At 42.0% G+C, this 12,675-nt stretch overlaps 1 protein-coding gene across 3 annotated transcripts; it reads left to right on the top strand.

Annotated features, from left to right (window-relative positions):
- Positions 1 to 4,809: 4,809 nt before the first annotated feature.
- LOC103186370 (glucosaminyl (N-acetyl) transferase 4) lies at positions 4,810 to 11,398 on the top strand. Of its 3 annotated transcripts, XM_042334744.1 has the most exons (3): positions 4,810 to 4,931; positions 8,408 to 8,533; positions 9,047 to 11,398. In XM_042334744.1, the coding sequence occupies exons 2-3, from the start codon at positions 8,409 to 8,411 to the stop codon at positions 9,759 to 9,761; spliced, it is 840 nt and encodes a 279-aa protein (XP_042190678.1). In that variant the 5' UTR covers positions 4,810 to 4,931; position 8,408; the 3' UTR covers positions 9,762 to 11,398. The 3 variants fall into 3 exon arrangements, with proteins under 3 accessions (XP_042190678.1, XP_007903535.1, XP_007903534.1); XM_007905344.2 differs by having other exon boundaries at positions 8,408 to 11,398; XM_007905343.2 differs by lacking the exon at positions 4,810 to 4,931 and adding an exon at positions 5,045 to 5,127 and having other exon boundaries at positions 8,408 to 11,398.
- The last annotated feature ends 1,277 nt before the right edge of the window (positions 11,399 to 12,675 follow it).

Below are 12,675 nucleotides of genomic sequence, written 5' to 3'. Positions count from 1 at the left end.
CATGCTAGTACAGTATTACTCTAATGTATTCAAATTTTAAGACTTAACATTTTGGTCTTTTCCCTTTATTATTTCATAATAATTTTGAAGTGAAATGACTGATAGTACATCAAAGTAGAATCTGAATAAAATTGTTATTCAGATTCTACTTTGATGTACTATTGTTGCACTCAATAATGTTATTATATCTTTCTTGTTACTGTTGCAACAGTGTTTGAACAGAAGTAAATGCAATCTTAAGTTATTTATACAATTGTATTTAATTTGTTCACCTCTTTTTTTGCTATGTAGTTTACATCATTTAGTGCCATTGAAATTTATAGTGAAGTTAAAACATTTTTCAAAATCTTGAGCTGTTTTAACATTGTAGGCCTCAACTCTGTAAAATTTGGAAATAAACTAAATATATTGAATTTTCTATAAACGACTCCTAAATACTCTGTGAGAAGGGAGACTCCGAGCCAGTTCAGGGGGGGAGAGGTGACCATAAGCACAGTCGAAAAAGAAAGGTTATTAGGCAGGACTTGTAAAAGGGGAGAGAGGGTGCAAAGCGGAGGGATTGAGGGAGAGTTTCACAGTTTCGGGGTGTAGTGGCTGAATGCGCGACCTCCAAAGGTGGAGGGTGTGCGGGACAAGCAGGAGGCCGGTACCAATCGAGCAAGGCGCTGGGTGGTGAATTGGGGAGTAAGGAGGTCGGAGTGGTAGGGAGGTGCCAGGGAGTGACGGGATTTGAACACGAGTATGATCCAGTGGAGCCTGGCCAGAACTGGTGAGATGTGGGTACGGAGTTTGGTCCGGGTAAGTATGCGAGCAGCAGAATTCTGAATGAGACGGATTTTTTGAATAGTGGAGCTGGGGAGATAGCGGTGAGTGCGTTTTGAGTAATAATAATAATAATCCTTGCATTTGATATAGCGCTTTTCACGTCTTCTCGACATCTCAAAGCGCTTCACAGAACACACTGTAAAGTGAATTGACCGTATATGTGTGGACGAAACGCGGCAGCCAATTTCGCACAGCAGTGTCCCACAAACAGTTGTGGATTGAAAATTACCAATTTATTATTGTTTTGTTTTGGAGGGATTATTATTAGGCGTGTGGAGTAAGAAAACTCGGCCAAGGTTTTGCCCTGCCTGAAATTTAACCCGGGTGTCTCGCTTGCAAGGCGAGTGCTCTAACCACTGAGCTGCAGGACTCAGTAATAACGGAATGACAAATTTACAAAAGTTTCTAAGTCTGAGCGCACACAGTGATGCATCAAAGCTGTATCATTGAGATCAATCCTCAACAAGCGAAGGAGACACAAAGCATGTCAAAGCGTGACAGACAATGTGAAGATTTGTACCAGTGAGGACACTAATAATATACCATCCAACATCCAAACATGTCTCAGTACAGGGAAACATGTGGGATGTACCAACTTTCAAATGAAACTTAAATCCTGTCCACCTGTTTCAACAGCTATGAAAAATCCTTTTGATACTTTTCAAAAAGAAAAGGCATTGCTTCCGGTGTGCAGCCCAACAATCCTCCATGTTAATTTATCATTTTCCTCTTGGAACTTGATGGCTGCCACATTTGCCGACAATAACAGTCGCTACAGTCATTACCTGTCAGGTGCTTTGAGGCACTGAGTTCAACTGAAAGACATGACAGACTATTCTGTAGTAATCTAAGGCATTAAGGTTTATCATATGAAATCACTACAAATAGCATGCAATGAAACTCCACAGTTCCAGATCAGATTCCTGTAGCTCAGTGATTAGAGCACTCGCCTCAGAAGCGAGAGACCTGTGTTCGATTTCCGATAGGGTGAAATGTTGGGCAAGTTTACCTAGTTTACGCCTCTGTTTACCTAGCAATAAGTAGGAACCTGGTTGTTAGTCAATTGGTGGATTGCTTTTCCGGGGCTAATTATCCTTAAAAAAAATAATCGTTTGGTAACTCAATCCACGACTGTTTGTGGGACACTGCTGTGTCCAATGGGCTGCTGTTTCGCCCACAAATATACAGCCATTCACTTTGCAGTATATTCTGTGAAGCACTTTGAGACGTCTAGAAGATGTGAAAAGCGCTATATCAAATCAACAACAACAACAAAATTACATTTATAGAGCGCCTTTCATGTCGGGAGGACCTCCCAAAGAGCTGAACAGTCAGGTATCGGGGCCCGAGCATGGGGGGGTAGGGGGTGGTGTAGGGGTGAGGGAAATCAGAGAGGTGGGAGGGAGACCAAAGGCACGGTCGAAGAGAAAGGTCTTGAGACCGGCCTTAAAGGAGGCAAGAGAGGAAGCGAGGTGAAGAGACCGTGGGATGGAGTTTCAGAGTGTGAGGTCAGAGAGGCTGAAAGCCCGGTCACCGATGGTGGGGCGGGACAGGAGGGAGCCATGGAGCAGGCCGGAGCCCGATGAACGGAGGGAGCGGGCAGGTTGGTAGGGAGTCAGCACGTCAGAGAGGAAGGCGGGGGCAAGGCCATGGATGGCCTTAAAGGTGAGGACGAGGATCTTGAACTCGATCCTCTGGGGGATGGGGAGCCAGTGGAGTCGGCGAGGATGGGAGTGATGGGGTCACGGAGCCTGGTCCGTGAAAGTACACAAGCTGCAGAGTTTTGGATGACCTGCAGCTTGTGAAAGGAAGAGTTGGGAAGGCCGATGAGGAGGGAGTTCCCGTAATCAAGCCTTGAGGTGAAGAATGTATGGGTGAGGGTTTCGGCAGTCTGAGGGGTGAGACAGTGGCGGAGTCTGGCAATATTGCGGACGTGGTGGTAGGCAGTGCCGGTTATGGTGCAGATGTGGGGGAGAAAGGACAGTTTCTGTCTGAGGTGCGGATGTCGGACAGGCAGTCGGGCAGGAGTCCTGCAGTTCAGGGTGAAAGCAGAGAGGTAGAGTTGGGTGTCATCTGCATACATGTGGAAAGTTACCCCATGTCTGCGGATGACGTCACCAAGGGGGAGCATGTAGAGGGTGAAGAGACGGGGACCGAGGACAGAGCCCTGAGGAACACAGTGCGGGGTTTGGAGGAGAAGGCGTTTGCTGCGACGAAGTGGAGGCGGTGTGAAAGGTAGGACCTGAACCAGTCAAGGACAGAACCTTGAGGGTTAAGGTGGGAGGAGAGGCAGTGGAGGAGGATTGAGTGGTCCACGGTGTCAAAGACAAGGATTATTATTATTATGTATGTGTTTGGGGGATCTTGTCAGTCTGCCTGACTCAGCAAAGAGAACTCCCGATATAACAGGTAGGATGAGACACTTCTGGCTGGACAATCTATTCTATTTTTATTCAGTGCAAAATTCTATTTAGAAATCAGTACAAAAGAAAAATGATGAATGCTACCAATCTGAAATCATTAACAGAATATAGTGTAAATACACAGCGAGCCAATTGCTATTTGAAAGGTTAAATACTTCTGTCTGAACTTTCATTGGAACTGGAATGCTGGGCTCGAAAATCTAGAAAACAAGATAGGCAACAAGTCATCAACAGATTGTGAAATGCTGGGAGGGAAAGACCTTGTCAAAGGGCTGACATTTTAAATATAATAGACAGGAGAGCTGAAGGGCAAAGGGCCTGGAAACACCGTCAAAAAGTATTGAGATGACCCTTGAACAAGAGTCAGAGGGAATCCAAAGAATGGGGCTGAGAGGCTGAATGCCTGACCCCTGATGATTGTAGGGCATGGGACAGGAAGCAGGCTCGTGCCAACTAAGCAAAGGGAGTAGCCCAGTCAGTTGGGTTTGAGGAAATTGCAGAGGTACATGGAGGGATTTAAAGGTGAAAATAAGGATCTTAAGCTTGATTCGTTGGGAGATTAATATTCAAATTAATAGGATACTTACGTCATCTTTGTTTATCTGGCGCAGTTCCCATAAAAGTCATTTTATGGAGTCCTGTAGCTCAGTGGTTAGAGCACTCGCTTTGTAAGCGAGAGACCTGAGTTCAATTCCAGGCAGTCAGGGCGAAACCTTGGGCAAGTTTCCTTACTCCACACAGAGCCTAATAATAATCCCTCTAAAACAAAACAATAATAAATTGGTCATTTTCAATCTACGACTGTTTGTGGGACATTGCTGTGTGCAATTGGCTGCCGCGTTCGCCCACAAATATACAGTCAATTCACTTTACAGTGTGTTCTGTGAAGCGCTTTGGGACGTCCTCCCGACGTGAAAAGCGCTATATCAAATGCAAGGATTATTATTATTATTATTATTTTTTTGTTGTTGATAATTCAAGTTGAACATGTGAGTGGTGAGCGTGTCCTGACAAGTCAACAACAACAACAACTTGGATTTATATAACGCCCTCCACGCCAGACGGCGTCTCAGAGCGCTTCACAGTAATGGATCCCGGGACTCATTCATTTGCTAATAAAATGTACCGTCAATTCACTTTATAGCATATCCCGTGCAGCCCTTTAAGCCGTCTCGAAGATGCGATTAAGGCACTGTATTAAACGCAAGGATTATTACTATTATTTCACAGTAACACTCGCATTTTTTATTGATTTGGAAATGTAAGCTCTGCCTTTCCCTTTCCCTTTCCCTTTCCCTTTCCCTTTCCCGCGCTGAAAGACCAGGGCGGTAACACGGCTTTGCGATCGATCCATCGCTTATTCCAGCGTAAATCTCATTGATGATGATCACTGCCCTCCAGATTACACTGTGTCTGCAACTGGATGGGAGCAGTGTGAGGAGAGACCAGCCATGGGGAGTCCTGACCTGCCTGTTGGAGGGCTGGGGAGAGTGGGTTGGAGGATGACAGTACCTCCTCCAGCGTCATTTACTGGTTGAATAAGATATTGCTCCAGAGAGTGCAGCCCCAGCCTTGCTCTGCCCTGCTCTGCCTGCTCCAGCTGGAAAGGCTCACACCAGGTCCTTTCAACAGATAATAACTTGGCACATATTTTCCAGACACAGTCAACATCGACTTCCTCTCGTAAGTCACCTCGATCGTTTGATTCGAGCTCTGGATCTTTTTGCAGAGGGGGGACAGGAGTGGGAGTGAGTGAGAATGTGCCAGTTGTCTGGTCTCGCAGTTGTCTTGTCCTGTCTGTCCATCTGGAAAAGTTGAAGGGTAAATCAGGAGAGAGAGGAGCCGCAGATCAGGGCAGTTCCCGGTGACTTTCCAACAGGTCAGGTCGTACTGATTTTTTTTTTTTTAAGTGTTAAATCGGTAGATCTTCGGAAATAAATGCACAATGTGAAGCCGGAATCCCCTTCGTTTTAGTTTCACCGCAAAGAAGCAGATTGCAACATGCAAACCGCAGCGTGTGTGTCGATTCGCTCAGTTGTGCATCTCTGCAAAATCCAGACTGAAAGATAGAATTTAGAGTCGCTTCTGCTGCTTGGATTTATCCCCCACCACCACCTTTTTTTTTTCTTTTTGTCTTTTGAACACTTTTGTCTTTAGAGAGTAAAAACCTGCAAAGCTGGGACGATTTGCTCTGATGTATCCTGGGGTGACCAGTGCAAACTCAGGGGTTAACCTGACACAGTGTCTGTCTGTCTTGTCTGTCTGTCTGTCTGTCTCAGTGTTGGAGTAACTGAAAGTGAGTGATGTCTAAGCCTTGAGCGTTGCACAGTGCAGTTCCTGAGGATACAAGGTCACTGAGGTTAACAGTAATCATCATTTTTGCATTTGATATAGCGCCTTATCACGCCTGCTTGACGTCTCAAAGCGCTTCATACAATATACCGCAAAGTGAATTAACTGTACATTTTGTGTGCAAAGCGGATGCTGCTTAATATAAGGAAGTGTAAAATCTCAAGGCTAGATTTGTGTGGGTGGGAAGGGACCATGAGACACAAATCCTTTTCTTTTAGGTGGGACAGAAGGTTAATCTAGTGGAAAAGTTTTTTTTTACAGTTTCACTCAAAAAAAAACCTTGTCTGTAAATGAAATTTGCTCAGCGCATTTTGAAACACCTTTCTTTGGAGCATAACAGTGAATATAAACCTACTGTTTTAAATTTTTTTTAATCTGGCCACAGAAAGCACAGAATAAACGACTTCTAACAGCTTGTTTGTTTCCAGTGCTCTGTAAGAGAGAATTTTTTTCTTTGAGGTTTTGCACATTGATCAGCAGGAAGTTTCATTTCATCAACTCAACACTATTTGTGCTAACAATGCAATGCTTTTTGCTTTTCTTTACACTACATTTGTAGCTTTGGCTCTACACGTGATCAAATGTTTCCAGAGCGGCGCAATTTGATCTTTATTTTTGCGCTCTGTTTCGTGACACATTGCGCAGTTTCTCTGCTATTTATGGAAAAAATAATAATAATCCTTCCATTTAATATAATGACTTATCATGTCATTGAAACTTCTTAAAAAAAAGTGCGTCACAGGTTTACTGTAAAAGTGGAGTGACTGTGTATTTTGTAGGTGAAATGAGACAACCAGTTCCACACAACATGTCCCACAAATAGCCATGGAATGAGTGACCAGTGTTTATTTGTTTAGAAGCTAAAATAATAATAGAAGAAAATAAAATCGTATAGTGTCCTCTAACCTCTGTACAGCTGAAAATGTCAGCCTAGTTCAGTTGATAGCGTTCTCGCCTCTGAATCAGAATGCTGTGGATTCAGGGTTCAGAGCTTCAAGTAGGGATTTTGAGCTAAAAGTCCAGTACTTGGGATGCTGTTCTTCTAATGAGATGACCCAACCAAGATGCTGTCCACCTGCTCAGAATTATAATAATAATCATAATCTTTGCATGGAGGAACATAGGAACATAGGGATAGGAATAGGCCATTCAGCCCGTTGAGCCTGTTCCGTCATTCAATTAAATCGTGGCTGATCTTTATCTTTACTAGAATTTCAAATCCAATTTCCCGCTTTCTCCCCATAACCCTTAATACCCCGACCTACCAAAAATCTGTCAATCTCTTTCTTGATGGATCCAGCATCCACAACCTTTTGGGGGAGAGAGTTCCAGATTTCTACCACCCTTTGAGTGAAAAAATGCTTCCTAATTTTCAGTCTGGTTCTAATTTTAAGACTATGCCCCCTTGTTTTGCATTCCCCCAACATAGGAAATAGCTTTTCTGCATCTACCCCTTTATCAAATCCCTTTATCATCCTAAAAACCTCTATCAAATCACCCCTCAATCTTGTAAACTCGAGGGAATAAAATCCAAGTTTACGCAGCCTTTCATCGTAACTTAACCCTTTTTGGCCTGGTAACATTCTGGTGAACCTGCACTGCACCCCCTCCAAGGCCAATATATCTTTCCTGTGGTGTGGTGCCCAAAACTGAACACAGTACTCCAGGTGGGGTCTGACTAAGCTCTATACAGCTGAAACATCATTTTTTTCCCTTTGTATATATGATATAACGCCTTGTCATGTCATTGACACGCCTCAAAACCCTTCACAGAATATATTGTATAGTTGACTGTATATTTTGAAGGCAAAACTGGGCAGCCAGTTGCCCATACCAGTGTCCCACATTCAGTCATGGATTGAGTGACCAATTCTTTTGAAGGGATTATTACCCCTGGAGAATCATCCGCTAATTGATTAACAACCGGGTTCCTACTTACTGCTAGATTAACAAGTGTGTGAAGTAAGGAAACATGCCTAAGGTTTCGCCCCACCTGAGAATTGAAACCAGATCCTCTCACTTGTGAGGCGAGTCCACTACACCACAGAATAATTGTCTGTTGTGTTCACCTACTATTCCCATGAATAGCTTTGAGGAATCCTCCCCACAATGAAATGTGCTATATCCCACGCAAGGATAATTATTATAGCTCTATAATTGCTTAGGCACTTTACTGATTCATTCTAGGGTGTGACAGCGTTGTTTGCTTGTGTCCTGCTATCGTATTGGAAAATCAAATACACATGTGTCAGTCTGGCTCAGTTGGTAACACTCTCGACTCTGGTTGTGGGTTCAATCCCCACATTAGGACTTTGAACTCATAGTGTAGGCTGATTCTCCAGTGCAGTGCTGGGGGGAAGCACTCCATTTTTGGAGGTGCCGTCTTCAGGTGTGACATTAAATTGAGATCTGGTCTGTTTGTTCAAATAAAGTAAAGGAGTTTCAAGGTTTGTTTGCCAATAATCCCACAAATAAAAAAAACTATTCACTTCATGGCTTTTTGTATTAAAATCTTGTGGGTGAAATTGGCTGCTTTGTTTGCCTACAAATACATTTACTACATTTTCCAGAAAAACACTGAGGCATTTGAGAGTTTTCGATATGAAACGCCACTGTTTTAAATGCAAGGATTATTAACAATAAATAATATTCCTTGCATTTGATACAGACATTGCATAAATGTAAATTATATTGTATCCCACTGATCTCAAAATTGTAATGACTAAATTTTTTTACAAATGTAACCCTGTATGAGATTTTTATTATTATTGGTTTCTCATGATATCCAATGGCTTCATCTCTTGCAGAATGAAGAGGTGTTTGGCTACAACTTCTCAGCTTGCAAAGCTTCTCTTCTGTTTACTTTGTATCCTGCCCTGTTTATTAAAACTCTTTTACAGTCTGACAGAGGTGACTGGATCGAACAAAAAGTGGTTAGTGGAACCTTTCTGGAGCACCTCACAATTTGTGCGTAACACAAAATACCCCAAATACACAAGCTTAAAATTTGAAATAAATTGTGCAGCCATTTACGACCATGATCCAGTGGAAGTGGGGAAGACTTTAGAAATCCGAAATAATGATATAGTTGATCTTGAAGATGAAGATGTGGCATCGATGGTATTGAACTGTGATCAATACCTTCACCTCAGGGGGTACCACTCGGATCCAATTTCGGAGGAGGAACTTGGGTACCCCTTGGCATTTTCTCTAGTTGTTCATAAAAATGCTATAATGGTAGAACGAGTCTTACGAGCAATATACATGCCTCAGAATTTATACTGCATTCATTATGACCAGAAATCCTCCAGCTCATTTAAATCTGCCATGGAGAAGCTGGCCAGCTGCTTCCCTAATGTTTTCATCGCATCAAAGTTGGAATTGGTACACTATGCCCATATCTCCAGACTGCAAGCGGACCTCAATTGCCTCTCTGATCTTCTCAGGTCCTCAATCCAATGGAAGTATATTATCAACCTGTGCGGCCAAGATTTTCCTTTGCGGTCCAACTACGAACTGGTATCCGAGTTGAAGATGCTCAATGGAGCTAACATGCTGGAGTCCGTTCATCCCAGTGACAGCAAGAAGGAACGATTCGCATATCACTATGAGCTCCAAAATGTGCCTTTTGAGTATGGAATGGTACCTGTCATGTCCAACCTTCAAAAGGACGCTGCCCCTCACAACATTGAGGTGTTTTCAGGTAGTGCCTACTTTGTCTTGAGTCGTGAGTTTGTTCTGTACATTAACAACAGCTTGGTAGCCAAAGATTTTCTTGCCTGGTCCTCAGATACCTATTCGCCCGATGAACACTTCTGGGCCAGTATGGTTCGTGTGCCTGGGGTCCCAGGTGAGCTGCCTCGGTCTGCGCGAGAGGTGAGCGATCTAGAGAGTAAGGTGCGATTGGTGAAGTGGAGCTATCTGGAAGAGCAGTTGTACCCACCATGCACAGGCACTCGACGCCGAAGCACCTGCATCTACGGTGCGGCTGAGCTAAGATGGCTACTCAACTCCAGGCACTGGTTTGCCAATAAATTTGACTCTAAGGTGGACCCTGTATTGATAAAATGTTTGGAAATGAAGCTTCGTGAGCGCCAAAGAAACATGGTGGAAGCCAGCTCTCAAACACTCTATGTTAAGAATGTCTCAGGAAACATTTAGGGTTGAAGTTATGTAGCTTTCTGCTTGTCAAAATCACAGTCAGCTATATGCACACTCACAGGGCTGAAAGGCGAACACGAGATTAAATTATTGTATGGCTGTTTCGTACCTTTCAGTAGAAAGCAGCGGACAGAAAGTAATGTGGATCAAGCATATTTGGTAGATAATACAATAAGACAAGTTGACATCAGCTGCCGAAATATTTGACATTATTTTTATTACATTGGTGGGGCTGGCCCCCATCAGAGGTTTCGGATAAGTTCATGATTGAGGCAATTCTACATGTCCTGGGCAAGGAACAGACTTTTTTTTACTATGTCCACACAATTTTCTTATAGAAGGCCAGAACTGAGCTGCAATACACTAGGCCGGTGCACACTGTAATGCTATAATAGGTGAATTACTGAAGCAAGTTATTCAAAACCTTAAGTAAAGTCATTCAAGTTAAAGGTTAGAGGACAGATATGTCTAGCAGAATTATCAAAGGGTGTTTTCGTCAGTGGGGACGCAAACATTGATTTTCAATATAATAATGTTGGCAATGTACAAAGTACCAATGACAGATGAAGCTACCAAGCTACCTTGAAGCAAGCATGAAGTAATATGGACTAATAGTTATTTTATAGAATGCTTTTAAATAATTTACAACTTCAGGAATATGATCTGCTGCAGTTTTGCCAGTTTAAAAAGGCCTGAGGTAAGATGCCAGTGTGGGATTTCAGCAATTAAGTAATTTGCAGTGTGTATCTGACCTTTATCTTTTATCATAGTAATGTTATGTCGTCTCAGAACTTGGGAATGTTACATGTTAAACCAGTTTGTATCAACAAAGTCCATGCCATTGGAGGGTACAACGGACCTCAGCCTATATTAAAGGAATAGTGTAGATCTCAGAAGTCAGAATTCCCACTGGTTCTAAATGAAGATTATTTTCTTAATATTTTAGAAAAAATTCAGTCTTAATTTTGAAGCTGTTTCGCCGTAGGTTATTTTAAGAAAGGCTCCCAAATTAAGACTGATTTAACATTTGCCATAATTGCAAGCTCTGAAATGTTAAAAAAAAATCTGTCGAGAAAGAGGTGGAATTTCTACCCCCAGAACTAGGGAGCAGCAATGTTATAATTATGTTACATCAATTTGCATGTAAAGGAAATAAAAATATCACAGGCTTCAATGCATAGCCTTCGGTTTATATCCTATCACTTTATTTCCACTGATTTGGGAGTCGGTGACTAGAGGGCACAATTTTAAGATCATTATCATAAAGAAATCAAAGGAAGAAATTAGGCAGAGTTTAGGAAAAATAATTTTACTTAAAGGCTAATTAGGAAATGGAATTCCCTACCAAAAATAGTGACTGAAAAGGGAATTGGACAAATATTTGAATCTGAATAACGGAAACAGTAAGGCACTGGGGAGTGGGATTAAATGTATAGCTCTTGGAGATAGCCATCAAATGCACCTTATGGAGTCGAAATTCCGTGCTTTACATTGGAATTGTGATTTTAGATTGGTATTGAATTTGGATTGAACAGTATTGTGTTGTATTACTTTTACCTTTGCACTTACCTTCATCTGTTCAAGCTGCCTTGCATTCATAATTGACATGTTAAATAAATTGCCACCATTCACCTGTTGCCAGTCTATGATTCCTGTGCATCATTGATACCAAACAGATTCTGCCGGAAGACAGTGAGCTGAAGCAGCACATCCTTCACAACTAATACACTGACCCTTAATCTCCTATAATAATAATTTGGTCACTCAATCCACGCCTGTTTGGGACACTACTGTGTGCAATTGGTAACCGCATTTTGCCCACAAAATATACAGTCAATTCACTTTACTTTTTTTTCCATGAAGTACTTTGAGACGTCCCTAATCTCTAAAATGTGATACGGTGCTATATCAAATGCAAGGATTATTATATTATTATTATTGGCTTCCCTTGTACCGTCCTCCAGGGCATGTTTATGCAACAGAGCCATTGAGCAGATGATTACCACCTTGTGATTGTTATTCAGGCCCCAGAATCTCGATCTGGCAACCAGTTTTGCTTGGTTACTTTGCTGCTATAACTTTTGCAAACTTCATCGAGTAATACTCTCAAACCACAATTTCCTTGTGTTAAGGTTTTAGCTCTAACAAATATCCGGCCTTACTTTTACAGGACCTATGTTCATGTAACGTAATTCAGACCCCTAGGTGCTGTACAATTCTATAATTCTCTAACTTACATTAAAATGTATAAATAAAATGTACTTTGCTAATGATGGGATTTAAAGAGAATTTAACTGTGGATTTAGTATGTGGTACAAACTTTGCAAATAAAGATGTATCTGATAAATTCTTGTTGGCAGATGTGTCAGAACAAAATAAGATAGAAGATGTGGTGTAGATTTGTAGTATTTATGAACTGGATTTGAAATATCATCTTTAAATGGTGCTCACCATGCCTAAAATTTCAGTCTTGCTAAATGTTTCTAGATGGTTTTCATTGCAGCTGGATAGTACTATAATCAAAGTAAGATAGCTGTTGATGTAATAATGTGTTCCCTTTAAGGCAGCAATTCAAAATGGGATACAAATCCATAGGTACGACTGTCCCTCTGGAACCTGACTCAAGTAGTCGTTATTAATGTTTGAGCTGAGACCGTATCAGCAGGGTATTGAGTGGTGGATGAGGGTCACAGCTAAGCCCCATCTTGCCTTCACCCAACACCCACACACATATTTCCAGCACAATTCACTGGACAAGAATGAGGAGTTATCAGCTGATTTCCATCCTTCTCTTCAACCTAAGGGACATTGAGCCTAATTATAAATTTTGCCAAGCCAATAATTCTCCAGACCTTCACATCATGACCTTTTTTGGAACTGTGCAGTTCACAAATTGTCTCCATTTTTTTTTACC

This window comes from Callorhinchus milii, unplaced genomic scaffold (genome assembly GCF_018977255.1).
Source record: "Callorhinchus milii isolate IMCB2004 unplaced genomic scaffold, IMCB_Cmil_1.0 Scaffold1, whole genome shotgun sequence".
Classification (NCBI taxonomy): domain Eukaryota; kingdom Metazoa; phylum Chordata; class Chondrichthyes; order Chimaeriformes; family Callorhinchidae; genus Callorhinchus; species Callorhinchus milii.
The sequence above is the reverse complement of the archived record's forward strand: the minus strand, read 5'-3'. Positions and strand labels throughout refer to the sequence as shown.

Bases quoted from the DNA above. Each gene is read 5' to 3' on its own strand.
- LOC103186370 (XM_007905344.2), top strand. From the start codon at position 8,409: ATGAAGAGGTGTTTGGCTACAACTTCTCAGCTTGCAAAGCTTCTCTTC.